Source organism: Nerophis ophidion, linkage group LG15 (genome assembly GCF_033978795.1).
Source record: "Nerophis ophidion isolate RoL-2023_Sa linkage group LG15, RoL_Noph_v1.0, whole genome shotgun sequence".
Classification (NCBI taxonomy): domain Eukaryota; kingdom Metazoa; phylum Chordata; class Actinopteri; order Syngnathiformes; family Syngnathidae; genus Nerophis; species Nerophis ophidion.
In genome coordinates, this window is record NC_084625.1 from 19,987,573 (window position 1) to 20,013,385 (window position 25,813).

Consider the following 25,813-nt stretch of genomic DNA (forward strand, 5'->3'; position numbering starts at 1 on the left):
GTGCTAAAGACAGCTGCTATATACCGCTTTCCACCAACAGCATTGTTCTTTATAGTCTCCATTATTAATTGAACAAATTGCAAAAGATTCAACAACACAGATGTCCAAATTACTGTGTAATCGCGCGATGAAAAGAGACGACTTTTAGCTGTAACTCGTGCTGAGCTAGTATGTCAACTCCAACCCGAAACGTCACAAACACACGTCATCATACGCGTCATCATTCCGCGACGTTTTCAACAAAAAACTCTGCGGGAAATTTAAAATTGTAATTTAGTAAACTAAACCGGCCGTATTGGCATGTGTTGCAATGTTAATATTTCATCATTGATATATAAACTATCAGACTGCGTGGTCGGTAGTAGTGGGTTTCAGTAGGCCTTTAAACCATTCCTATATCCCATTAGCATTTCAGTTGAGCGTCAGCTTTGGAGCAAGGAATTGAGTCATCTAGTTGTATTTGTTTGTTTTCAAATCCACTCAATTACCTTTTTGGTGATAATTGACCCAATCAACAACAGGATTAGGTCTTTATTTGAATTTAAAGTGTAGCTTGTGGGATATTTGTAAACCCAACAAATAGGGCAAAAGCGTTGAGAAGTACAGCACTTTGGCATTGTCAGGAACCTTTTTCCGAGAGGAGTACCATCTTGACTACCTAGTAATCGTACACCACACTGTACAACATAAAAAGAATGAATAATAATATGAACACATCACAAAATCTTGGGCAGTGGAGTAAAGCAAAGACAAATAAAAACCTCCATCGAGACGAGGCCTTCGAGGTGGGGTGATCACGAGGTATTAGCGGGATGGATGGGAGGCAAGACCCGACGGGAGTTGGCGCGCACCCACGGGTGATCGATGACGTCCTGTAACGAGAGGCGATCTTTGGGGCAGTGGCGGAGCAGGTTGGAGATCAGGTCCCGTGCGCCTTCAGAGATTACCCGAGGGAACTTCAGATCCACCTGAAAAATGAAAATGGAGTGTTTATCTGTGTAAAAACGAATACACTTTCACCTTGGAAAAATGTCTGGAAAAAAACAGGCCACTAAAGTTAAAGTACTAATGATTGTCACACACACTCTTGGTGCGGCGAAATTATTCTCTGCATCTGAGCCATCACCCTTGATCACCCCCTGGGAAGTGAGGGGAGCAGTGGGCAGCAGCGGTGCCGCGCCCGGGAATAATTTTTGGTGATTTAACCCCCAATTCCAACCATTGATGCTGAGTGCCAAGCAGGGAGGTAATGGGTCCCATTTTTATAGTCTTTGGTATGACTCGACCGGGATTTGAACTCCAAACCTAGTGACCCCAGGGCGGACACTCAAACCACTATGACAATTTCACACACTTCCTTGTAGTCTCAATAAGATTTATTGGTTATGTTCTGGTATTCATTTTTTCTCCAGGGTCACATTTCTGAGTAAGCCTGCAAGGGTTTGTCCTTTAAGATGCAAATGAACCGCTCCACAACCATCCCCTGTACACTGTTGAGATATAAATCCCGAAGACAAACAGCACAGGACAGCAGCCAACAGTCTCGGCACAAAAAAGCAGAGCCGAGAGAGATCACATACCAGAATGCCCACATAAGTACGTCCGTCAAACAGTGACATCACAAAATGCTCTCTGTAAAAAAATAAAGAGTAGAGATTGACCGATATAGTTTCTTTAAAGGCTGATACCGATTATTCGTCGTTAAGGAGGCCGATAACCGATATTCATTTGCAGTAAGAGTTATTGGAACATGAATAGTGTAGGTCAGTAAAGAGCTGGACAGGGCTTGAAGATGTTTTTTTAACATTATCTTTTGGGAAACGTCGTACCAGTAGCGACAAAATGTTCAATGTGGCGCTAATTGTGTGGTTATTTTGGCAGCAAACGACATCAAACATCTTTATTTTATGTGTGTCTAAAAGGAGCGTCAACATTTGTATTTCAGAAAATGGAAGATCTCCTGGGAAAGGTGGTCAAAATATGGAATTTCTTCACTACTCCATTGTATTACAATTTATGGATTTAAAGGCCTACTGAAACCCACTACTATCGACCACGCAGTCTGATAGTTTATATATCAATGATGAAATATTAACATTGCAACACCCGCCAATACGGCCTTTTTAGTTTACTAAATTACAATTTTAAATTTCCCGCGGAGTTTCTTGTTGAAAACGTCGCGGAATGATAGATAGATATATAGATAGATAGATAGATAGTACTTTATTGATTCCTTCAGGAGAGTTCCTTCGGGAAAATTAAAATTCCAGCAGCAGTGTACAGAGTTGAGATCAATTTAAAAAAAAGTAAAAAGTAAATAATGGGGGTTTAAATGGAAACAAAATAGATAAATATTACAATAAGAATATAAAATAAAAAGCAACAATGGGAATAAAAATACAACAGTAAAATAAGAATATAACAAGAGAAAGTAGGCAGTAGTGACCATGTTATGAAAACGTATTGCACTGTTATTGTTTTGCATCCCCTGTCATCCTTGTACCCCCGGCCCCAGAGAGGAGTTGTACAGTCTAATGGCGTGTGGGACAAAGGAGTTCTTGAGTCTATTAGTCCTGCACTTGGGATGAAGCAGTCTAGCACTGAACAGGCTCCTCTGGCTACTGATAACGCTATGCAGAGGGTGACTGGCATCATCCAGGATGCTCACTAGTTTGTCAACAGTCCTCTTCTCTGCCACCGTCACCAGTGAGTCCAGTTTCATTCCGATTGTAGAACTGATCAGTTTCTCAAGTCTGGAGCTGTCCTTCTTAGATGTACTGCCCCCCCAGCACACTACCATGTAGAACAGAACACTGGCAACCACAGACTGGTAGTACATCCACAGGAGTTTTCTACAAATGTTGAAGGAGTGCAGTCTCCTGAGGAAGTACAACCTGCTCTGTCCGTTCTTGTACTGGTGGTCCGTGTTAACAGTCCAGTCCAGTTTATTGTTCACCCAAACCCTGAGGTACTTGAATGAGTCTACAATCTGTACCTCAACTCCCTCGATCACAATAGGTTGTGACCGTGGACTCGACCTCCCAAAGTTAATGACCAGCTCCTTGGTCTTTGACGGATTGAGCTGCAAGAGGTTCGTGTGGCACCAGACAACAAAGTCCCTCACCAGGTTCCGAAACCCCTCCTCTCTGCCGTCCCTGATGCACCAGACGATGGCTGTGATGGCGCGTATGATGACTTGTGTTTGTGACGTTATTGGTTGGAGGGGACATACTAGCTCAGCACCACTTACGGCTAAAAGTCGTCTCTTTTCATCACGCAATTACACAGTAATTTGGACATCTGTGTTGTTGAATCTTTTGCAATTTGTTCAATTAATAATGGAGACTATAAAGAACAATGTTGTTGGTGAAAAGCGGTGTATTGCAGCTGTCTTTAGCACTGAGACACAGCCGGTGTTTCTTTGTTTGTTGTGAAGCTTTAACACAGAGCGGTCAAGCGAACATGTTTCTCTACGTCAACCAGCATGTTTTTGGATGGGAAAATTGTGATATATATCTTACCGGAGACATTAGTGGATTATTTGTCCTCCTGCAGTAGCTGTCAAAAAAGGCAGCTGTGAGCTTGGCTCCTCGGCTTCTCTCTGAGACAGAGACACCAGAGCCATCCGACCTCAAGGTATGTCTTTACAATCTCACTAAAACACTATTAAAACAATAAGCAGATAAGGGATCTTCCAGAATTATCGTAGTAAATGTGTCTAATTACATCTGAAACGCTCACACTGCCGGCGCCCGGAGCCGTTGCTTTTTATTTATTTATTTTTTTTCTAGTCCTTCACTATCAATATCCTCATCCACGAATCTTTCATCCTCGCTCAAATTAATGGGGAAATTGTCGCTTTCTCGGTCCGAATTGCTCGTACTGCTGGTGGTTCACATTATAAACAATGTGACGATGTGAGGAGCCCTCACACCGGTGACGTCACGCGCACATACTTCCGGTAAAGGCAAGGCTTTTTAGTAGCGACCAAAAGTTGCAAACTTTATCGTCGATGTTCTCTACTAAATCCTTTCAGCAAAAATATGGCAATATCGCGAAATTATCAATTATGACACATAGAATGAACCTGCTATCCCCGTTTTAATAAGAACATCTCATTTCAGTAGGCCTTTAATACATTGCAAGATTTCCTAGTGACGATTAGGGACCATGAAATATTGGTTCTGAAAATGTATTCATTTTCAATATAATACATTACATATTTGATACATTTTCACTTCTCTTTACAACATGTCTCAAAAGGAGTAGAAAGAAGCAAAGCTTATTTAATCCTACCCCTTTTTCGTTTCATAGCAAATACACATATGATCACTTCCTGTCTCTAAATTTGGAACACAATTTACATCATTAATCTGGTTGATATGAAATATGATTCCTAAATATAGAAAACATTTAAATACAATCAATTCTTCAGGTGAGACAATTTTCAAGCTTGCTGACAATTTATTTATCAATGTTACAGAAAGTGTAAGATGCTGTCTGATCTTCTTTAATTATTGTATAATAATCTCATATTTTCCAACTTACACAGTTTGCATTTATGGCAGAGGCACATTTCTGTCACGTTGTTTGATTGAATCACTAAACATAAAAACTCGCTGTACTCCTTAAATGAGCCAAAACACACAAAACGGGAGAAAGACTCCAGGAAAGAAGGATTAAAAACTGGAATTGCCCAAAAAATGGAAATTCATGTAAGCAAAGGAAACGAGCGGTCGGCGACCAGAAGCTTAGCAGACACGAGTAGTGGTTATCAGCATCTACTTCACTATTTTTTCCCCTTTTCATACAACATACTGGTGTTATATGTGTATATATTGTATCTACAGATGTAGTTCTGTTTTAGTTATATTTAAAAAAAAAAAAAAAGTATTGAAATTGATCAAAAATGCCAAATATCGGCTTCCGATAGTGGGTCGATCCGTCATTCAGACAGGCATCCAAAACTGCAAGAGCCTTTTGATTTGACGCATCGGTATTCTTTATTTATTCTATTTAAAAATGGAATAAATTAGGTAAGAAGATAATTAAATCATCATAAATCAGGAGTTTTCAGGGACATTAAAAGATGCAACACAAAACATAACTCCAAACAACTTCTGTCAGTTTTTTTTCCCACTGTTACTCATACAAGACAGTGACATTCAAAACAGACACAACGCACTGGGAAAAAAATGCTCCTAAAAAGTTATCAAACAGGATGAGTTATGAGGCTAATTTCTAGATGATGTTGATTAATGAAGCAACGTCCCCACTAGTGTCCAGCAGCTTGGACTTTTGTTAATGTTGACAGTGATGTTGCAAATTTGTTGGTTCAGTGTCCCTGATCGTCTCCCCGTCCTGCAACTCAGTGCAGCGCTTAGTCAAGACGAACAGCAAGTACCTGCAGCTGAGGAGACCGTACAACAAATTCTGTTTGGATTGTATTATTATTTTTTTTATTCCAGTAATAAATAAAAAACCCGGAAGTGGTATTTTGATGAAAAAACACGGATTTCCGTGTTTTTGCGGCCATTTCACATGCCTGTACATTTAAAAAGTATTGACATTATTTAAAAAAAACATTTTGTAAAAAATAATGTTAATTACACTAATTGAAAATAACATTTATGTAACAGCCTAATACACAGTCAAGTCCACTATCTATCCATCCATCCATTTTCCTCTGCTTATCAGAGGTCGGGTCGCGGGGGCAGCAGCCTAAGCAGAGAAGCCCAGACTTTCCTCTCCCCAGCCACTTCGTCCAGCTCTTCCCAGGGGATCTCGAGGCATTCCCATGCCAGCCGGGACACATAGTCTTCCCAACATGTGGGTCTTCCCCGTGGCCTCCTACCGGTCGGCCGTGCCCTAAACACCTCCCTAGGGAGGAGTTCGGGTGGCATCCTGACCAGATGCCTGAACCACTTAATCTGGCTCCTCTCGATGTGGAGGAGCAGCGGCTTTATTTTGAGCTCCTCCCGCAGAACAGAGCTTCTCACCCCATCTCTAGAAAGCCCCTACCCTCGGCAGAGGAAACTCATTTCGGCCGTTTGTACCTGTGATCTTGTCCTTTCGGTCATAACTCAAAACTCATGAAAATAGGCGGGTATGGGAACGTAGATCGACCGGTAAATTGAGAGTTTTGCCTTTCACCACAAAAGATCCAATTATTTTTATTTTTCAAATGTATGGCCCTGCCTTACTTCAAATCCTGTCATTGGCTTTAAGTGCCTTTCTGCAGCATTTCTTCCGAAGAGGGACATTGAGAAGAGTTCACAAAGGAAGTTGTGAACCTGCATTGAATGACTGCATGTGTCCCAATACTTTTGTTCAGCTTTGTTGGTTACGGCTTGTATATTTCTAAAGGATGTTTCCACCAACCTTCACGATTCTTTTGTATGTTTCGGAATGGTTGGACGTCTCAAAGGGCGGGTTCCCATTCAGGAATTCGTAGCAGAGGACCCCGATGCACCACAGGTCCACCTTCTCGCTGTGGGTGTGGCCCTCCACCATCTCAGGAGGGAGGTAGTCCAGTGTGCCGCACATTGTACGACGTCTGCACAGACCGTCACGCGTGACAAACTCCGTGAAGACGACCTGACACAAACTCTCCTCCTACCTGAGTGACGGCGCGTGCACGGACCAACCGAAGTCGGCTATTTTCAGCTCTCCGCGATAGCCGAGAAGCAGATTCTCTGGCTTGATGTCGCGATGGATCACCTTCCTCTCGTGGCAGTACTGCAGCGCGTCAGATATCTCCTCCATGTACTAGTTCATGGAAGAGATCACAATCACAAATCGCTCAAAAAAAAGAGCGATATCGGCCTGGTACTGTATGTTTTGCTTACGGTTGCAGCGCGTTGCTCGTCAAATCGTCCGCACCGCTGCAGCTCCTTGTACATTTCGCCGCGTGGAGCGTATTCCAGCACCAGAAACACCCTTTTTCGATCGTGGAAGTAGTTGTAAAAGCGCAGGATGTTGGGATGCCTGAAAAGAAGGGGAAAATGATTACTGAATGATTAATAGAATTACAGGATTCACGATGAGTATATTTTGCATTTCCTTTGACCTTTCTACATCATAGGGACATACATCATTTATTATTTGGCATATAAATGATAATGGAACCATTTCAAAACGGGTTCCAAAGGCTCCTAATTTTGCTGCCGACGTATGAGGTAAAATATTGCACCATTTGCGGTTCTATTACTTTGTCAAAGCTATTATTAAAGGCCTACTGAAACCCACTACTACCGATCACGCAGTCTGATAGTTTATATATCAATGATGAAATATTAACATTGCAACACATGCCAATACGGCCTTTTTAGTTGACTAAATTTCAATTTTAAATTGCCCGCGAAGTGTCGTGTTGAAAACGTCGCGGTATGATGACTCGTATAATGACGCTTGTGTTTGACATCTCGGGTTGTAGCGGACATTATTTTCCAGCCCGATCCGAGTTATAAGTAGTCTGCTTTAATCGCATAATTACACAGTATTCTGGACATCTGTGTTGCTGAATCTTTTGCAATTTGTTCAATTAATAATGGAGAAGTCAAAGCAGAAAGATAGAGGTGGGAAGCTTTTAGCCTTTAGCCACACAAACACAAGGTGTTTCCTTGTTTAAAATTCCCGGAGGTGAAGCTTTACTATGGATCAGAGTGGTCAAGCGAACAGGGATTCCGACTACATGTCAACCGGCAGTTTTCGGTGAGAAAATTGTGGAAATAAGTCGCGTCTTACCGGAGATCAGCAGAGCTTATGTCCTGCTGCAAGCTGACTTCCCTCAGAGACACTGGCGTCAACACACCCGTGGCCACACCCCTCCGACTTTAAGATACTATTTAACTCACTAAAACACTAGCAACACAACAGGCAGATAAGGGATTTCCCAGAATTATCCTAGTAAATGTGTCTAAAAACATCTGAATCGCTCTTACTGCACTCGCCTTTTTTTTTTTGGGTTTCACTGTAAATTTCCTCATCCACGAATCTTTCATACTCGCTCAAATTAATGGGGAAATCTTGGTCCGAATAGCTCTCGCTGCTGGAGGCTATGATTGTAAACAATGTGAGGAGCCCTACAAGCCGTGACGTCACGCGCACATCGTCTGCTACTTTTGGTAAAGGCAAGGCTTTTTTATTAGCGACCTAAAGTTGCGAACTTTATCGTCGATGTTCTCTACTAAATCCTTTCAGCAAAAATATGCAATATCGCGAAATGATCAAGTATGACACATAAAATGGACCTGCTATCCCCGTTTGAATAAGAAAATCTCATTTCAGTAGGCCTTTAATCTTCTTGCTAATTTACGGTCAATAGTTGCTTACTTTCTGCTGCAACATGTTTCTATCCACACCTTTGCTACTGTAGATACTTCACATTAGGGCTAGGCGATATATCGAATAAACTCGATATATCGCGGGTTTGTCTCTGTGCGATATAGAAAATGACTATATCGTGATATTTGGGTATACGTTCTCACGCAGTTGCTTTTAGCTGCGGGCATTACACTACAGCAGGGGAAGGGAACCTATGGCTCTAGAGCCAAATGTGGCTCTTTTCATGACTGCATCTGGCTCTCAGATAAATCTTATCTCACATTGCTAAACACGATAAGTAATGAACAAAACCGCTGGTAATCACAGTGTCAAAAATAACGTTCAAAATATAAACATTTTTCATGCATTTTCATCCATCCATCCGGTTTCTACCAAACCTGTTCAAGAAGTCGCATTAATGGTAAGAAGTAATTTATTTATTGTTGGTTAGGCTCAGAATAACGTCATTAAAAAAAATAAGACACCTATTATACTCTAAAAATGTTGGTCTTTCTTAAAAATGCACGCATATAGTTGTATTCAGTGTTAAAAAAAAAATTATATGGCTCTCACGGAAATACTTAAAAAAATATTTGGCTTTTATGGCTTACTCAGCCAAAAAGGTTCCCGACCCCTGCACTACAGGCTTATATCACTCTTTGCTGTCTCTGCTTCTCACAAAGACAAAACAAGCGCACCTTCCTAAATACGTCACATACACACGTATACGCCCTCGTGGACCAGAGAGGTAGCGGCATGGGTAACGTTAGCTGTGGTGTGAGTGGTAATACGAGAGAAAGAATATGCAAATCTGATAACAAATGAAGGAATAATTAATTTCCAAGAAAAACAGCAGGTGGTCCATCATCTGACGGTGGTTTGGCTTCAAGCGGGAATATGTCTAACAGACCAATGTAATTTGTCAAGTGTGGGGCAAAAGCACTGCTACAAAAAGTAGCATTACTGCTAATATGTAAAATCATTTGAAAAGTCACCCGCTACAAAATGAAGCGTGCTTGAAACTCCGCATGTCAACATCTCAGTTCAGTGCAACACCAACAACATGCCCAAGCAACCATTTCCACATCAACACCGTATGAAAAAAATAGGAGGAGATAACATTCGCAGGAACCTACCACATAGCGAAGGACATACACTGTTTGATTTTCTATTATGCAGCTCATTTGTATTTGACAGTTATTGAAATATCTTGTGTGACTTCATGCAAAAAAGTGCACTTTACTTGTTTTTAAACTATTGTAGTGGCGTTCTGTACAAAATGTGCACTTTAATTTAGTGTTGTTTTGATATAATCATCTTAGTGACATCCTGCCCAAAAGTGCACTAATAGTTTGTTTTAAAATGCCTCTGACAATCTTGCACTTTGTTTTGAAATGACGTGAATGTTTGTGCCACTGCTTAACAAATACAGTTTTGTTCCATTGACTTAGTTGTGATTTCACTCTCTGCATGAAAGTTTAAAATTAGCATAAATTAATGCAGTATGAACAAGAATGTTTAAATGTAGACACATAGAATCATCGTATTGCTGTGATTATATGCATCAAGTGTTTATTCAAGGCTAAGAAAAAATATTGAGATATATATCGTGCATCGTGACATGGCCTAAAAATATTGAGATATTAAAAAAAGGCCAATATCGCCCAGCCCTACTTCACATATCATAACAATAGGGTCTGGATCCAATACCAAGTTGTTACAGGGGCAATCACACAAAACCACAGGTTGGCAGTGCAACAAAATCCATTACATTTTTAGATCTCTTGTTACTATTCGCTCGGATTTCAATCCTTGAGGTTTTGACTCTTGAGGTCCATCTGTCACCAGGGACTCATTTTCTGAGTTTGTCAACAGTAACAAAAACAAGATTTTTTTGATAATAAAGAATGTTGATCTGACTACTACAGTATCGACCTTATTCCAATACTATAAAGTGCAACCTCGACTTATGAACCCATCAATTTGCAAACTTCTCGTTTTACCAATATTTTTATTGAACCAAGTAGATGGATAGTACTTTATTGATTCTTTCAGGATAGTTTCTTCAGGAAACTTAAGAGTGTGCTATTGTGTGCGATCCACGTCTAGGTGAATGAACGTTTTATTAATTCATTAATTTTGTGTGTTGCAAGAAGCCATAGGGTACACACGGGGGCGCTGCCGTTTTGAAGAGGCGTAGCACCTGACGTAACATCCTGTTTGTTCCTCAGTCCCCACTTCTCAGTGCTTCAGCATGTTTCTTTTCTAACCATTCTCCAAGTTTAGTCTATTTTGCTTCCTCACTATGGCTCCAAAAAGCCGACAAGTCAGCCTGCAAAGATGGAGGAATTGCTGTGGACTTGGACAGGTGAGGGAACCCACACACACTTTCCCTCTTCCCTGTGGCCCCTCTCTCTGCTTACCCACCCTTCTATGCTTCCTGACGGCACATTGTCTGCCAGTTGCTGACAGTGAAGGTCAAAATTATCTTACTTTTTTATTTTTGGAAGAAAAAGTTAACATTTTTGAGAGTCCCAAAAAAACTTTTGTGTGAGCATGCGTTGACAGTTTAGCTTATTCATGTTTACATAGTTCATTTTCAGGAACTCTGCTTCACTTTAAGAACATTTCGATTTACCAACCATGTTCAGGAACCAATTAAGTTTTGTTCTTTAAATCGATGTTCCACTGTATTTGGTATCATTACAATTAATATTTATATCAATTACGCCCACATTTGTTTACATTCAAGAGCTCTACCTTTCGGTTAGCTTCTAGTGTTGCATGTTTAGCTATTCCTCGTCCTCCAGTGATAATAATACATGCAAAGGCGAGGACTGCTGATTTCAAAGTGGCTTTGCACCGTGGAGGTAAATTAGCCGCTAGCAAGAATGCTAAAATGGTACAATAAAATGGTAAATGGTTGTACTGAATATCGCCTTTCAACCCCTTTTTAAGGAACCCAAAGCGCTTTGACTGTATATCCACCATTTTGACAGTAATTGTGCTATATTGTGTTGAATACGTGTTCATTCGCTTGTCGCAGTCAGAGTTGCAAAAAACAGCTCGAATGCAGGAATGTGAGCACACTTTGGGGAAAAAAAAGGAACATTTCTATCAGCACAAAGTACTGTCACGCAAACTCAAAATACATCTTTTTAAATTAAGACATTTCCTGTAATTGGGTGCATTTTTACACTATATTTTACCTTTAGATTCATTCTCATCTCCCAACCTCTTTCAGCTGTCTATTTGACACCAACACGTCTCATTTGACGTACCACACAATTGTTTTCTTTATTAAATAATGTATTAATATTATTATCATTGGAAATGTAATGTCAATTTCTATAACATGCATGCATAGTACTCAGAAAATGTTTCCCATTTGACAACGATCCTGTCGCCACGCCCCCTCGGGTGATGTAGTTCCTGTCTCGTGACCTTTGTTTACAAATATACCTTCTTGCTGGCTACTAATAAATACTGCACAACAACAACTGGTTCAAAACCAACAGTGTTGGGATTGTAAACATCCAAATATGATGTTGACAGCTGTCCACTTTGCTGCTGATCATAGTTGCTCATCCTGCTAATCAGTGCGGCTTTTAGGCAACAGGAACAGCGAGTACCTGCGGCTAAGAGGGTCCAACTAAATTTGATTAGGTCGTATTTTTATTGACATTTTTACATGAGAATGAATGTTTAAAATCACATTGCTATTTTTTGGCAAATATTAGCTAATTTGGAATTTGATGCCTGCAACATATTTCAAAAAAAGCTGGCACAAGTGGCAAAAAAGACTGAGAAAGTTGAGGAATGCTCATCAAACACTTATTTGGAACATCCCACAGGTGAACAGGCTAATTGGGAACAAGTGGGTGCCATGATTGGGTATAAAATCAGCCTCCATGAAATGCTCAGTCATTCACAAATAAGGATGGGGCGAGGGTCACCACTTTGTGAACAAAAGCGTGAGCAATTTGTTGAACAGTTTAAGGACAACATTTCTCAATGAGTTATTGCAAGGAATTTAGGGATTTCACCATCTACGGTCCGTTATATCATCAAAAGGTTCAGATAATCTGGAGAAATCACTGTGTATAAGCGATGGTATTACGGACCTTTGATCTCTCACGCGGTACTGCATCAAAAAGCGACATCAGTGTGTAGAGGATATCACCACGTGGGCTCAGGAAAACTTCAGAAAACTACTGTCAGTAACTACAGTTTGTCACTACATCTGTAAATGCAAGTTAAAAACTATACAATGCAAAGCGAAAGCCGTTCATCAACAACACCCATAAACACCGGCGGCTTCGCTGGGCCCCAGCTCATCTAAAATGGACTGATGCAGAGTGGAAAAGTGTTTTGTGGTCTGACGAGTCCACTTTTCAAAATTGTTTTGGAAACGACCTGAGAATGTGTCATCAACATGAATTACCACAATATGACAATGGTATTAAAAGCTCTATCGTCGACCAAAATATCATTTATATTACCGTATTTTCCGCACTATAAGGCGCCCCGGATTATAAGGCCCACCTTCAATGAATGGCCTATTTTAATATTGTGTTCATATATAAGGCGCACCGCATTATAAGGCGCATAGAATAGATGCTACAGTAGAGCCTGGGGTTAAGTTATGCATCCTTTAGATGGAGCTGCGCTAAAGGGAATGTCAACAAAACAGTCAGATAGGTCAGTCAAACTCAAAAAAGATTACAAACCAGCGTTGTGACAACTCTGTTCACTCCCAAAATGAATAAACAACAGTTTTATTATTTTCCCCGATTCAATAAACAGTCTGATACTGTTACGGTAAATCAAACGTTAGTGCAATCCCAATATAGTAACACTCGAAATAGCGCAAAGCAATAATATATCAATAACTCAACGTTGCTCAAACGATAATCTCACACAACACAACACACAAAATAAACATGTAAAGCTCACTTTATTAAGTTATTCCTCATCCACGAATCCCTCAAATTCTTCTTCTTCAGTGTTCAAATCAAACAGTTGAGCGAATACGGCATCCAACATGCCGTATTCATAACATCAGTCTCGTCGAAGTCGTCATTAAACGAGTCAGTGTCGCGGCTGTTAATGTTCAATTCTCTCGGTTGCTGCTCTATTCCCGTGTTCTACTGTGTGACTGATCGCCTTGAGTTTAAAACTCGGCACGCCTACCGCAGTCATATATCCCAGCATGCACCGCGCGCTTCTTCTTCTACTAGGGAAAATAAGGTAGGTTGTGGTTGAGGGACCTCTTGTGGAATGTTTAATTTGGACACTGAAGAAGAAGAATTTGAGGGATTCGTGGATGAGGAATAACTTAATAAAGTGAGCTTTACATGTTTATTTTGTGTGTTGTGTTGTGTGACATTAACGTTTAAACGACGTTGAGTTATATATATATATTGTTATTGCACTATTTCGAGACGTCGTTAATGGAGTCACTGTTGCTGCTGTTGTCTAGCAGTTCAGTGACAATTCCTGCTTTCCTAAAATCATGTCTCTCAATAGGAGCCATTTTGGGGTCTTTACATTAACACACAAATGGAAATGAAACCGCACGGCCTGGCGCAGTCATCTAATGAAAATGAATTCGACGGCTGCTTACCGTAGTTGAGACCTGTTGGCTAAGCAAAATTATTCTTATAATTGGTCTATATATGAGGCACACCGGATTATAAGGCGCACTGTAAGCTTTTGAGAAAATGTTCTGATTTTAGGTGTGCTTTATAGTGTGAAAGATACGGTATGTATTGTGCAACCCTACTTCAGCACCAAGGTGACATCATACACGAGCGCTCACAGTTCAGTTATCAAAAGGACTAACTCTGCCTATTATTTGCCCTTTTGGAACTCAAAAAGAGGCTGTGGCCTTAACAAGGGTTAAGCAAAAAGAATGATACAAACAGAAAGTGGCAGACTCCAGCAGGGCCCATAATACTTTTGTGCAGCTTCCCCCATGCATGCAAACACTTGCTATTACAGGTGACATTTCTTGGTTTACATTTAATATTGTATTTTACAGTTAAGAATTTTCACTATATCTTCTATACAGTTAGTTTGACCCTGTAACAGACTATTTGCATTTCCATTGGGCCTTTGAGAAAATGTGTGGGAAAAAAGGAGCAAGCGTTTACTTGAGACGGGCTTGATTCTCGATCTCCCTTCTGAGCTGGTGCTCCACACCTTCCTTCTCCATGTCGGACTTGAACAGCACCTTCAGAGCCACAACCGCTTGCATCTTCTTCACTCTGGCAAGATACACGTTGCCAAACTTGCCTTTCCCGAGTGGTCGGCCGATGTCAAAGTCACCGATGGAGAGCTTCCTGTTTTCGAAGTGTTTACTTAGAGGTCTGACTCACAAAACAGCAACAGGACATACACCAAGAGACGCTTTCAGACTTACTTTGCACCTGAACTGGAAGACGAACTCACACATTCTCTCCCTGGTCCTAGAAAAAAAAGAAGTAATGACAAATCTGGGATATATATACACACTAATGTGAAGAAGCTTACATTACCTGTGATGATATTTTTGCCAGTTGTTGCCAGCCGCGGCTTCACCAAAACACGCTGGGGCCCCGTTAATGTGGTAGGGGTGGCAAACTAACAGTAGAACACAGCAACAAATGAACAATTGTCATCAGGAGTAGCAGAAAATGTTGGTGCACCACTGTGCTGCACCATATTTTGCAATGAAAAAGACAAAAGGCCTGCAAAAGCAGTCAAAAAGTAAGACTATACTGTAGTACAGTGGATCCCAGTCTATTATTGTTTAGGGTTGTGTATTGTTATGATTTTATTGATGCCTATATTCATCGGTACTCTAATCAGTAATACATGCCCAAAACCCAAAACCAGTGAAGTTGGCACATTGTGTAGATGGTAAATAAAAACCGAAAACAATGATTTGCAAATCCTTTTAACCTATATACCTACATTCAAATGAAAAGACAGAGACAAAATACATAACATTCAAACTGGAAAACTGTTATTTTTTGCAAATATTAGCTCATTTGGAATTTGATGCCTGCAACATGTTTTAAAAAAGCTGGCACAAGTGGCAAAAATGACTGAGAAAGTTGAGGAATGCTCATCAAACACTTATGTGTACATCCCACAGGTGAACAGGCTTATTGGGAACAGGTGTGTGCCATGATTGGGCTCAGTCATTCACAGACAAGGATGGGGCGAGGGTCACCACTTTGTGAACAAATGCGTGAGCAAATTGTACAACAGTTTTAGAACAACATTTCTCAACGAGCTATTGGAAGGAATTCAGGGATTTCACCATCTACGCTCCGTAATATCATCAAAATGTTCAGAGAATCTAGAAAAATCACTGCACGTAAGGGATGATATTATGAACTTTCGATCCCACAGGCGGTAAGTACCGCATCAAAAAGCAACAGAAGTGTGTAAAAGATATCACCACATGGGCTCAGGAAAACTTCAAAAAACCACTGTCAGTAACTACAGTTTGTCACTACATCTGTAAGTGCAAGTTAAAACTCTACAATGCAAAGCGAATAAATTACGTCAAGGTAGAAAAAGAGCAAACGGCCCAAAGAAGGAGAGAGTTTTTTTTTTTATCATTTCAAACTGAAAAAGACAGACATTGTGGTGAAATGTGTGCAAAATCAGACTTACATTTTATATGTTTGACTTGCGTAGCGGATGTTCTCTTCAAACGCATGTGGGTATGTGAAGACCTGTTAGCATCTAGTTTATGTTAATGCTAACAAGTTGTTTGTCCAAAAATCAAACACCACATCTCTAATTTATACCATTTCAAATCGGGAAATTAATTGTCATTCAAGTTATCATAGTTTTTCAGTGTTTTCATTTAGCTTGGTTCTTTACCTGGTATAAGGAGACACATTTTTTTTACTAACGTATAAAATTAACATAGTATGCATATATATATATATATATATATATATATATATATATATATATATATATATATATATATATATATATATATATATATATATATATATATACATATATATATATTATATTATATTATAGTGCTTCATTATTATTTGTGGTGTTTTAATTATTAGCATTGTTATTTTCCAAGTCAGGATCTACTGTACTGTAAAGTGCTGTACAAATAAAAGTATAATTTAGATGGCAATTCATACAAGCAAGGAATATAACTAAAAGCAAATTAAACATGTACTATGGTATAAATTACACTCTCTCTTATTGTTGTTATTCTGATGGGTAGCCATTACTAGTGTAAGGAGGCTTGGCAAATCAATAAAAGCATTTTGGTTTTCATAAACTTCTTCAGGCACTACGCAGCCTAATGGTTGTAATGATACGTAACTGTGCTTGACGACTACAACTAAATATGCAATGGCCAAAGCCATAAATAACTAACTACAGTCATCGTTATTATATTCTTTTGTTTAAAAAAATATATTCTCTGTATGACTTACCGGCCGCTGGGTGGTCCTCAGCTCGTAATTTTCTTTATTCTGTGAAGAAAATCCAAAGTATGCAGCTTATCAAATGATTTCCCTTCATGGTTGTAAAATGTCTACTTTGCACTATAAATGGAAACTAGTAGCATACTTTCACCAGCTATATAGTATTTAGCAGCAATTCTAAAGTAGCGGTACATGGGCTCCTATTGATACACCAAAAAAATCACTTGATTAAAGTCCAGTGTTTTATTTTCCAATAGTCAAAACACAGTGTTACTGTTCAAACTGTTTGCAATGTTACAATGGATAAAACATACTAATAAAGTGTTAAATAAAACCTCTGACTTGTTTTAATGAATATTTAAGCCAGGGGTCAGCAACACATAACGCTGAAAGAGCCATATTGGACCAAAAATACAAAAAACAAATCTGTCTGGAGCCGCAAAAAATTAAAATCCATATATAAGTCTTATAATGAAGGCAACACACGACGTAAGTGTCTATATTAGCTATATTAGCCTACTATCAAAATGAATGTGTCGCAGGCTGAAGCAAATCTTCGTGGACAGAAATGTTGAAATTCAATATTATATCTACACATTTTTACAACATTAGAAACCATTAGTAAATCAGAGGCTACTCAGAAGGTGAGAGAACACCTGGATATTACTGGCTTTTAATGGCCAAAGGTATAAATGTGTGTGTCCAAGTTAAATGAAACGGCAGGTTGTCTTCTTTTAATAGATTTATTACAATCTCTGGCAAGGTAGGTAATGTTTGCTGTGGCCTGGAACAACATGGAACACAAACAACTATCTAAAATGCAGCCAATATTACATACAGATGTGTCATGAGACATGCAAAACTAAATTATATGCAAAGAGGATAAATGTAAAGGATATTAAATGAGCTCAAATATACCTACAAATGAGGCATAATGATGCAATACGTACATACAGCTAGACTAAGTAGCATGTTAGCATTGAATAGCTTGCAGTCATGTACTGACAAAATATTCCTGATTAGCACTCTAACAAGTCAATAACATCAACAAAGCTCACCTTTGTGCATTCACACACAGTATACAACGTGTGGTGGACAAAATGAAACAAAGGAGAAGTAGAAGATTTTACATGTAAACAAACTGTTGCGTCACAGTCCACACTATGGCAAAATTAATAGAACAAAACAATGTTCACCAAATACTCTCGTCAATGAAGCATACACATAAATATATCAAATAGTGGGCTTTCTAACAATTGGGAAGGTTTGTGTCATATTGATCCTCAAACAAAAGAACTAATAAAAACAAAACAATTATTTCCCCACATCTTTTTCCATTTACGATCCTTTTTTAATAATGCTCCATGGAGCCAATAGGGCGGCAATGAAGAGCCGCAGGTTTCGAACCCCCGACTTAGGACTACTGCTACTACTATTTTAATGTTGGTCATTATTATGGTATTTGGAGAGCCAAGTGTTTTCTTGGTGGAAAAAGTCCTGCGAACCACTGCTACGTATATAGGATGTCTATTAATAATTTTTTCATAGGAAATATTAATCGATGCGCTGCACTTTTTCATCAACCCTGAATATGCGAGCTAATCTATAGAGGGCTTGGTGATTTATCGAGTTAGTAAAATATATCGATATATTTTTAAAGAAGATGTCTATCTGTGATGAGGTGGCGACTTGTCCAGGGTGTACACCGCCTTCCGTCCAAATGCAGCTGGGATAGGCTCGAGCACCCCTGCGACCTCGAATGGGACAAGCGGTAGAAAATGGATGGCATAGAAATAATATTTTTGCTATTTTTTTTATGTTATGTATTTCTGTGATAAGGGCAGCACGGTGAAAGAGGGGTTAGTGCATGTGCCTCACAATACGAAGGTCCTGAGTAGTCCGGGGTTCAATCCTGGGCTCGGGATCTTTCTCTGTGGAGTTTGCATGTTGGAACCCTCAGGGAACTCCGGCTTCCTCTCACCGCCAAAAAAAATGCATCTGGGGATAAGTTGACTGGCAACACTAAATGGGCCCTAATGTGTGAATGTGAGTGTGAATTAGGGCTGGGCGATAAATCGATATACACGAAATATCGTGGTTTGTCTCCGTGCAATATAAAAAATGACAATATCGTCATATTCGAGTATACGTTCTCAAGCTAACCTGGCATTACAGTGCAGGCTTTTCTAGCTCTTTCCGGTCTCTCCTTCTCACAGACAGCAAGCGCACATTCTTACATACGTCACATACTGTCATGTCATACGCCCTCACGGGGCAGAGAGGTTTGAGTTTGAGTTTATTTCGAACGTAGGAAGAAGCAGAGCTTATTTACCAGCATGGGTAACGTTAGCTGCACGTAAGCGATGATAATAAGGAACTTCAATCCTTCAGGTGGAGCCGTGCGAGTGGTAATACGAGAAAAAGAAGGTGCGAATGAAGGAAGAATTCAGGAAAAAAAACAGCAGGGGGTCCATCGTCTGGCGGTGGTTTGGCTTCAAGTGGGAATATGTCGAACAGACAACTGTAATTTGTCAAGTGTGGGGCAAAAGCGTTGCTACAAAAAGTAGCATTATTGCTAGTATGTAGCATCATTTGAAAAGTCACCTGCTAGAGAATGAAGAGTGCCTACTCCGCATGTCTGAGTTTTGATTGATTGATTAAAACTTTTATCAGTAGATTGCGCAGTACAGTACATATTCCGTACAATTGACCACAAAATGGTAACACCCGAATAAGTTTTTAAACTTCTTTAAGTCGGGGTCCACGTAAATCAATTCATGGTAATATGTCAACGTCTCCATTTGGTGCCACACGCCCACACCATCAAAATGCCGAGGCAAACATTTCCAGATCAACACAGTATGAAACAACTAGTCAACTACAGAATTTAATAACGTCCGTAGTAACCTACCACATAGTAAAGGACATTTTAGGGGTGTGGGAAAAGATCGATTCGAATACGAATCGAATCGAACACGTTGTGCGATTCAGAATCGATTCTCATTTTTTTTAAATCGTTTTGTTTTTTTATCCACCAAACCACTACACAGCAATACCATAACAATGCAATCCAATTCCAAAACCAAACCTGATCCAGCAACACTCAGAACTGCAATAAACAGAGCAATTGAAAGGAGACACAAACACGACACAGAACAAACCAAAAGTAGTGAAACAAAAATGAATATTATCAACAACAGTATCAATATTAGTTATAATTTCAAAATATCAGTGATTAAAAATCCCTCATTGACATAATCATTAGACATTTATTAAAAAAAAAAAGAACAATAGTGTCACAGTGGCTTACACTTGCATCGCATCTCATAAGCTTGACAACACACTGTGTCCAATGTTTTCACAAAGACAAAATAAGTCATATTTTTGGTTTGTTTAATAGTTAAAACAAATTTACATTATTGCAATCAGTTGATAAAACAGTGTCCTTTATAATTATAAAAGCTTTTTAAAAAAAAAAATCTACTACTCTGCTAGCATGTCAGCAGACTGGGGTAGATCCTGCTGAAATCCTATGTATTGAATAAATACAGAATCGGTTTGAATCGAAAAAATATCGTTTTTGAATCGAGAATCGTGTTAAATCGAAAAAAAATTGATATATTATCGAATCGCGATCCCAAGAATCGATATTGAATCGAATTGTGGGACACCCAAAGATTCGCACCCCTAGGACATATACTATTTGACTTCCTATTATGCAGCTCATTTTTATTGGACAGTTATTGAAATACCTTGTGTGACATCATGCAAAGTACACTTTATTTGTTTTAAACTATTGTAGTGGCGTTCTGTACAAAAAGTACACTTTAATTTAATGGGTTGATATGTCATCTTAGTTACATCATGCACAAAAGTGCACTCAGAGCTAGTTTTAAATTGTCTCTGACAATCTTGCACTTTCTGTTTTGGAAATGACATGAATGTTTGTGCCACTGCTTAATAACTGTTTAATAAATACAGTTTTGGTCAATTGACTTAGTTGTGATTTCCCTCTCTGCATTAAAGTTTAAAAGTAGCATATACTGTATGAATGCAGTATGAAGAAGAATGTTTTAATGTATACACACATAATCATCATACTGCTGTGATCATATGTATCAAGTGTTCATTCAAGGCTAAGGCAAAATATGGAGATGTATATCGTACCATGAATTGATTTATGTGGACCCCGACTTAAATAAATGGAAAAACTTAATCGGGTATGACAAATTTATGGTCGATTGTACGGAATATGTACTTGACTGTGCAATGCACAAATAAAAGTTTCAATCAATCAATCAATCGTGTATCGCGATATGGCCTAAAAAACATCGAGATATTAAAAAAAGGTCATATCGCCCAGCCCTAGTGTGAATGTTGTCTGTCTGTCTGTAGTGATCAGGCGGTTTAGCTCAGTCGGTAGAATGGCCGTGCCAGCAACTTGAGGGTTCCAGGTTCCGTCCCCGCTTCCACCATCCTAGTCACTGCCGTTTTGTCCTTGGGCAAGACGCTTTACCCTCCTGCACCCAATGCCATCCACACTGGTTTAAATGTAACCTAGATATTTGGGTTTCACTATGTAAAAGCGCTTTGAGTCGCTAGAGAAAGGCGCTATATAAATATAATTCACACACACATGTGATAGCGACTTCTCCAGGGTGTACGCAGGCTTCCACCCGAATACAGCTGAGTTAGGCTCTAGCACAGGGGTGCCCATTACGTCGATCGCGAGCTACCAGTCGACCGCGGGGGGTGTGTCAGTCGATCTCGAGCCAGGCTCTTAAAAAAAATAGACCTAAAAATTAGTGATCATCAATCTTCACGAAGACGTCACTTAAATGGCATTCACGGTACCGGAGGGTCTTGTGAGATGACGCTGGCTGCAGCAAGATCATTATTATGAAAATATGACCGAGAGTAAGGCGAGAAACACTTTTTATTTCAACAGACTCTCGCGCCATACCTTCCGTCAAAACTCTAAAGGCCGACTGCCCATTTCCTATCTTCACAATAAAAGCCTTGCTTCATGCTGCCTGCGCTAACTAAATACAGAGTCTCGGAAAACTGGCGTGCACAAGCGATCCCTCAGAAAGCTGGCGTGCACAAGTGATGTGCACGCCAGCTTTCTGAGACTCTTATTTTGTTAGCGCAGGCAGCATGAAGCAGGGCTTTTATTGTGAAGATAGGAAATGTGCAGTCGGCCTTTAGAGTTTTGACGGAAGGGACGACGCGAAAGTCTGTTGAAATAAAAAGTGTTTCTCGCCTTCCTCTCTGTCATTTTTTCATAATAATGAACTGGCAGCAGCCAACGTCATCTCACAAGACCCTCGGGTGCCGTGAATGTCAATCAAGCAAGCTACGGAATTTGCCGCCAATGTTTTTCTTGTAAAGTGTATGGAAGCTGGATGAATTAGATGCCAAAAACCAACCACTTTCATGTATTGCACAGAAAGGACAACTTTTTTTCTCCTCCATTTGAAAATGCGGGCGTTATCATCATTACTGTCTGATTCCAATCAATGCAAGTCATTAGAATCAGGTAATACACCAACTTATATTCTTGTCTGTGTGAAAGAAAGACATTTATATGTGTTACACATGCTTGTATTATCATTAAACACATTTAACTTGTTTACAAAAATGTCTCTTTCATAAATAAATAAATATAAATGATATATATAAATGAGGTAGATCCCCTCGAGTTGGTCAATTGAAAAGTAGCTCACTTGCAGAAAAAGTGTGGGCACCCCTGCTCTAGCACCTTCCACGACCAAAAAAGGGGCAAGCGGTAGGAAATAGATGGATGGATGGATGTATTTCTGTACTAAGGACAATCATTTCGATGTAAGATTTTAAGTCTAGACTACTCGACTCGCGCGGAACAATGGTAAAGAGCGACAAGGCCGCAAACGACGTTAAAGACGTGTTTTAATGTTAGAAATAAGCTCATTATGTCACCTGGGGTGTATTATTATAAAATGATACATAATAGACGCATTGTTGGACATAATAACACCAAATACAGAGCGTTAATGTGAGCACTTCATTCAAAATGTACGCCAGCTAACTTAAAGCTACGCAAAAATACGCGATTAAGAATGACTACGAAGTCTCACTTGCGACTACCTCGGAATAACACGATCAAGAAAAAATCAAATGTACCTGCATCTTCGTGGAAAATGAGCACGATTTTGACTTTAAAAGCGTGGCCGAAACTTCTCCGTTCTGTTTTGAACAAACGCTGCCGCCAACTTCTTCGAAGCGTCTCAACAAACGCAGCCGATTGGGCAGCACGTCTCACACCAACAGCTCCCATTGGCCAAGAGTCCGGAAGACACAAAGGAAATGAGGATTTGTATGATAGGCTGAAAACGATTTTTGACCCGCCCCTTCTCTACGTCTGAAAATAATTTGTATACTGTATATTAATAGCACTAACTTTTATTTTGTGCTGGTGGGTCCAAAACGAAAGTATTGTATTCCTTTGTTATTGTTGGACTAGCTTTCATTGACAAAATACCAAACCATGCATTAAACCACACGACAATTAAGTGCCATACTTATAAACCCTGAGACCTTTGATTTTGGTAGGAGGGGGATGCGGGGCGTGGTTATGAAGAGAGTATATAGACAGCCTGTATTTTTATTTTGGCTGTATTTAATATATATATATATATATATATATATATATATATATATATATATATATATATATATATATATATATATATATGTATATATATACATATATATATATATATATAATTAATTAATATATATATATATATATATGTGTGTATAAAATACTTAACTTTCAGTGAATTCTAGCTATATACATTTATTTTATATATATATATACATATATGTATATATACATATATGTATATATACATATGTATATATATATACATATATGTATATATATATATATATACATATATATATGTATATATATATACATATACATATATATATGTATATATATATACATATATATATATATATATATATATATATATATATATATATATATATATATATATATATATATATACATATATGTATATACATATATATATATATATATATACACATATATGTATATATATATACATATATGTATATATATATATATATATACATATATGTATATATATATATATATATATATATATATATATACATATATATATATATATATATATATATATATATATATATATATATATATATATATACGTATATATATATATACGTATATATATAAGAGAAATAGTTCAATTTCAGACGGCACATATTAAATACACAGTAAAAAAACACAGTTGTTCTACTAACTGTACTGTGCTTGCTGGGTACTAAAAAAAACAACAACACTTACCTTTCACTATTTGAGTAACGTCACTTCCGAGTTTCCAGAAGATGGCGCCAGTAGGTGCTTTGCCCTGCCGTCTCTCACTGTCAGCTCTGTGTCAGGCCCGACCTGGATGAGCTGCGCCCTTGGACGTGCTGGCCCCCGCCAGGTTCGGTCTTGTGAACGCAAGATCTTTGACAAACAAAACGTTTATCCTGAAGGATTTCTTCACTTCCCGCGGGCGGCGGACTTGACTTCCTCTGTGTAATGGAAACATGGCTGAGAGCCGGTGAGTCCGCCCCTCTTAATGAACTTCTGCCTCCGGAGTGTTCCTACTTTAATTCTCTGCGGCCGTCCAGTCCAAAAGGAGGAGGATTAGCAGGCGTTTTTAAAAATGACTTTAAATGCCGCCAGACCCGCCTGCAATCCTCCTTTTCAAGCTTCGAACTGTGCATGTTTGAGCTGGAGGGGGCGTGGCCTCCAGCTCCAGCTGATTTTCAGGAGATCTTCGGGAGAAAATTTCTTCCGGGAGGTTTTCGGGAGAGGCGCTGAATTTCGGTAGTCTCCCGGGAAATCCATGAGGGTTGGCAAGTATGGAATTAACCCATGTAAATTCTCCATATTTATGTAAAAAACACGCTTATTAAACATGATTTATAGTAGACTGTCTCATATTTGTGTGAATTTATTTATATAGCTAGCCCTAAATCACAAGTGTCTCAAAGGGCTGCACAAGCCACAACGACATCCTCGGTTCAGATCCCACATCAGGGCAATGAAAAACTCAACCCAGTGGGATGACAATGAGAAACCTTGGAGAGGACCCATCCCCCTTCGCCCCTTTTGGATAGACCGGTGCAATGGACGTCGAGTGGGTCTAGCATAATATTGTGAAAGTCCAGTCCATAGTGGATCTAACATAATAGTGAGAGTCCAGTCCACAGTGGGGCCAGCAGGAGACCATCCCGAGCGGAGACAGGGACGTCAGCAGCGCAGAGATGTCCCCAAACAATGCAGAGGAAAGCGGTCCACCCCGGGTCCCATACATGCCAACCTTGTCCGAAGGGACGGCGTGGCGCAGTGGGAGAGTTGCCGTGCGCAACCCGAGGGTCCCTGGTTCAAATCCCACCTAGTACCAACCTCGTCACGTCCGTTGTGTCCTGAGCAAGACACTTCACCCTTGCTCCTGATGGGTGCTGGTTGGTGCCTTGCATGGCAGCTCCCTCCATCAGTGTGTGAATGTGTGTGTGAATGGGTAGATGTGGAAGTAGTGTCAAAGCGCTTTGAGTACTTTGAAGGTAGAAAAGCGCTATACAAGTACAACCCATTTATTTATTTATTTATTAACCCTCCCGGATTTCCCGGAAGACTCCCGAAATTCAGCGCCTCTCCCGAAAACCACCAGGGACACATTTTCTCCCGAAAATCTCCCGAAATTAATAAATGATAAATGGGTTGTACTTGTATAGTGCTTTTCTACCTTCAAGGTACTCAAACGCTTTGACACTACTTCCACATTTTCCCATTCACACACTGATGGAGGGAGCTGCCATGCAAGGCGCTAACCAGCACCCATCAGGAGCAAGGGTGAAGTGTCTTGCTCAGGACACAACGGACGTGACGAGGTTGGTACTAGGTGGGGATTGAACCGAGGACCCCCGGGTTGCGCACGGCCACC

General features: G+C 39.5%; 1 protein-coding gene across 2 annotated transcripts; it reads right to left on the minus strand.

The window, feature by feature from the left end:
* Window positions 1-516: 516 nt before the first annotated feature.
* On the minus strand, window positions 517-23,107 carry LOC133569381 (aurora kinase B-like). Of its 2 annotated transcripts, XM_061921668.1 has the most exons (10): window positions 22,947-23,107; window positions 16,794-16,832; window positions 14,865-14,949; window positions 14,750-14,795; window positions 14,481-14,669; window positions 6,849-6,987; window positions 6,620-6,768; window positions 6,382-6,556; window positions 762-968; window positions 517-677 (listed from the first exon to the last, which is right to left on the minus strand). In XM_061921668.1, exons 1-9 carry the CDS (start codon window positions 22,950-22,952, stop codon window positions 795-797), a joined length of 1,002 nt encoding a protein of 333 aa, XP_061777652.1. In that variant the 5' UTR covers window positions 22,953-23,107; the 3' UTR covers window positions 517-677; window positions 762-794. The 2 variants fall into 2 exon arrangements, with proteins under 2 accessions (XP_061777652.1, XP_061777651.1); XM_061921667.1 differs by having other exon boundaries at window positions 517-968.
* Between the last annotated feature and the right edge of the window lie 2,706 nt (window positions 23,108-25,813).

Coding starts and splice junctions, on each gene's coding strand:
- LOC133569381 (XM_061921668.1), bottom strand. Junction 14,670..14,749: donor TCTTCCAGTTCAGGTGCAAA/GTAAGTCTGAAA, acceptor CTTCGAAAACAG/GAAGCTCTCCATCGGTGACT. Junction 6,988..14,480: donor GAGAATCAAGCCCGTCTCAA/GTAAACGCTTGC, acceptor CCTTCTTTTCAG/GCATCCCAACATCCTGCGCT.